At 41.7% G+C, this 2171-nt stretch overlaps 1 protein-coding gene across 1 annotated transcript in view; it reads right to left on the minus strand.

Moving 5' to 3' along the window:
* Positions 1-2171, minus strand: part of FAM135B (family with sequence similarity 135, member B) — a gene marked incomplete at its 5' end in the record, with an annotated part of 120917 nt that overhangs the window by 41626 nt on the left and 77120 nt on the right. Inside the window, one exon of the mRNA XM_008589109.1 lies at positions 1829-1902. Coding sequence (XP_008587331.1) covers positions 1829-1902 — 74 coding nt within the window. The remainder of the gene's footprint in view (positions 1-1828; positions 1903-2171) is intronic.

Here is a 2171-nt window from a genome sequence, read left to right on the forward strand (position 1 = left end):
TATGGCTTGCCATAACCTTATACTCTGTTTAACTGCCACAGCCTCAGAAAAACATTCTCATATCACTTTGTCTAAAACAGTCCTAATCCCATACCCAGAGGTGTGTTAGAGCAAATTCACCCTGGTTTGCAAGAGCTAATTTTGCATATTGCTGCCCAACTCCATATTCAGTGATAACATGTTGGTAGCTTGGGATTGACCATTGTGGGAACATTTACACAGTGGAAATCAGCAAACACTACACTTGTCATGACCTGAAATGATATAATTTGTCTAGCCCATTTCTCCACTAGAATAAGTAACCCATGAGGACAGGGTCTTTAATTAACCAAGCACAGCAGGAACACCCGGCTGTATTCCCAGTGCTCATGAGGACAATAAGTATTTGTTTAACTCATCAGTCATTATCTAACATTTCCCGAGCAGAGTCTGTGGCTGGCACAGTGTGGTCCATGCACATGGACGTTCTCATTTGTTCCTCACTATTATCCTGCCCATTTTACAGATAAGGAAACTGAGATTAAGTCAGAGTAAGAAAACCACAATGACAGAAAAACAACTCTCTCAAGGACCCACTGCTAATAAATGGAGGAGCAGGGTCTTGAACCCAGGTCGTCTGAATGCCATATCATCTGCATATTGTACACGTGGTTGGCATTCCAACCAAGCTTGTCCAGGAGAGGAGCTGTCTCTGTGTCCGCCACCTCCATGTGTGCTCGTGTGCCTTGAGAACACAGCCTTGGTTCAACATCTAGGGTCTATCCATTGTAGTGGTGACCCTGGGACACAGATTTCTTGCAGTAGTCCCGATTTTCAATATTTTGCCCAGGGTCCCTCAAAGTTATGTTTATATCTGTCACATTAACTCTTCTGATTTTAGTTTTAGAAAATATGTTCAGCCAGTTCAAGCTGGGGGCTGGAAAGAATGAATGAATGAGTGAGTGAAAGACTCTAGAATTTTCTAGACAAGTTATTTCAACATGAAGATGGGTTTCTTTTGTTCCTCTCTCAGAATCCATGAGAAAACTGTAGATGTCATTGTAATTTCTAAACAGAATAAAATATGGGGAGAAAATAAGATTATAAAATTCAAGAGGAAAAGAACTCCAGGTCTGTGTTGAGTGATGCACGAATCTCAAGTGTTTCTCCTGTTAAGAGTTACTGTGGCATCTCAAACATGATTCCATCCACATCTATTTTTTGAGGTGAACATATCATTCAGAAACAAAAAGAAATCCTTAGACATGTGTAGCAAAAGCCAAAACATCTTGAAGGAGTCTCTGCTCCTGTTCACCAGGGAATCTATGAGAAAGATGACCTTATCTGCCATAGGCCCTCTGATTTTTTTGAGTCCTTTTCAATTATTTTTTCTGGAAAGGGGCACACACTTAGAAATTCATCTGTCCTACTAATTAGGTAGTTCAGGCTTAACTCATGTTCAATGCATCTCATATCTACTGCAGTCTCTCAGGCAAATTCCTTTTCTTCCGACATAGCTTGTGGCCACACCACCTGTTTCTAATTCATTTTGCAAAAAAGTCTCAGCACAGATGTCTTCGGGACCCAGGAAGACTTGATTCTGTCTCTAGAACCATAATGATACTAAACAAAGGAAAACTTTCACTGTTGACCTTCTCTGCCACCTGCCAGCTCCCGCCTCTGTAATTTGCCTGCTTCTTTTGCCTGCAGAGGAAATGCAGACTGAATGCACAGTGCTGGGCAGGCTTCTCTCCTTCACGGCCAGAGATGACGTGAAGAGTATCGTTGAATGAGAACGTCTTGGGCGGCTACTGTTAGGGGTAAGGTGGGCGTGTAATGAGTTACTTACAGATTTTCCTGAAAGGTCAGGACTGCAAGTTTTTGATGTTCCATATAAAAGAAAGCCTCGGAAAACCTTCGTACCTGAGGAATAAAACAATACAAACAAGTTTGACTCTCTGGGTGGGTATCACCTCCATTTTTAAAAATTGAGTCTCAGGGAGATAAGCAGCTTGTACAGATAGGAGGAAAGCCGTGCCCACAACCTGCAGGTTCTGAAACAACAGTGTTTCTATTCGTCTATAGCTGCCCTCTGTCATGCATAGCTCTTGGCCCAAACCTGGCTTACGAGCACAGTTTAATGCATGTTTATGAATCTGTTCTTTCATTGCTTTATATTATTTTTTATAGCT

The sequence above is a fragment of the Galeopterus variegatus genome, unplaced genomic scaffold (assembly GCF_000696425.1).
Source record: "Galeopterus variegatus unplaced genomic scaffold, G_variegatus-3.0.2 Scaffold5216, whole genome shotgun sequence".
NCBI classification, from domain to species: domain Eukaryota; kingdom Metazoa; phylum Chordata; class Mammalia; order Dermoptera; family Cynocephalidae; genus Galeopterus; species Galeopterus variegatus.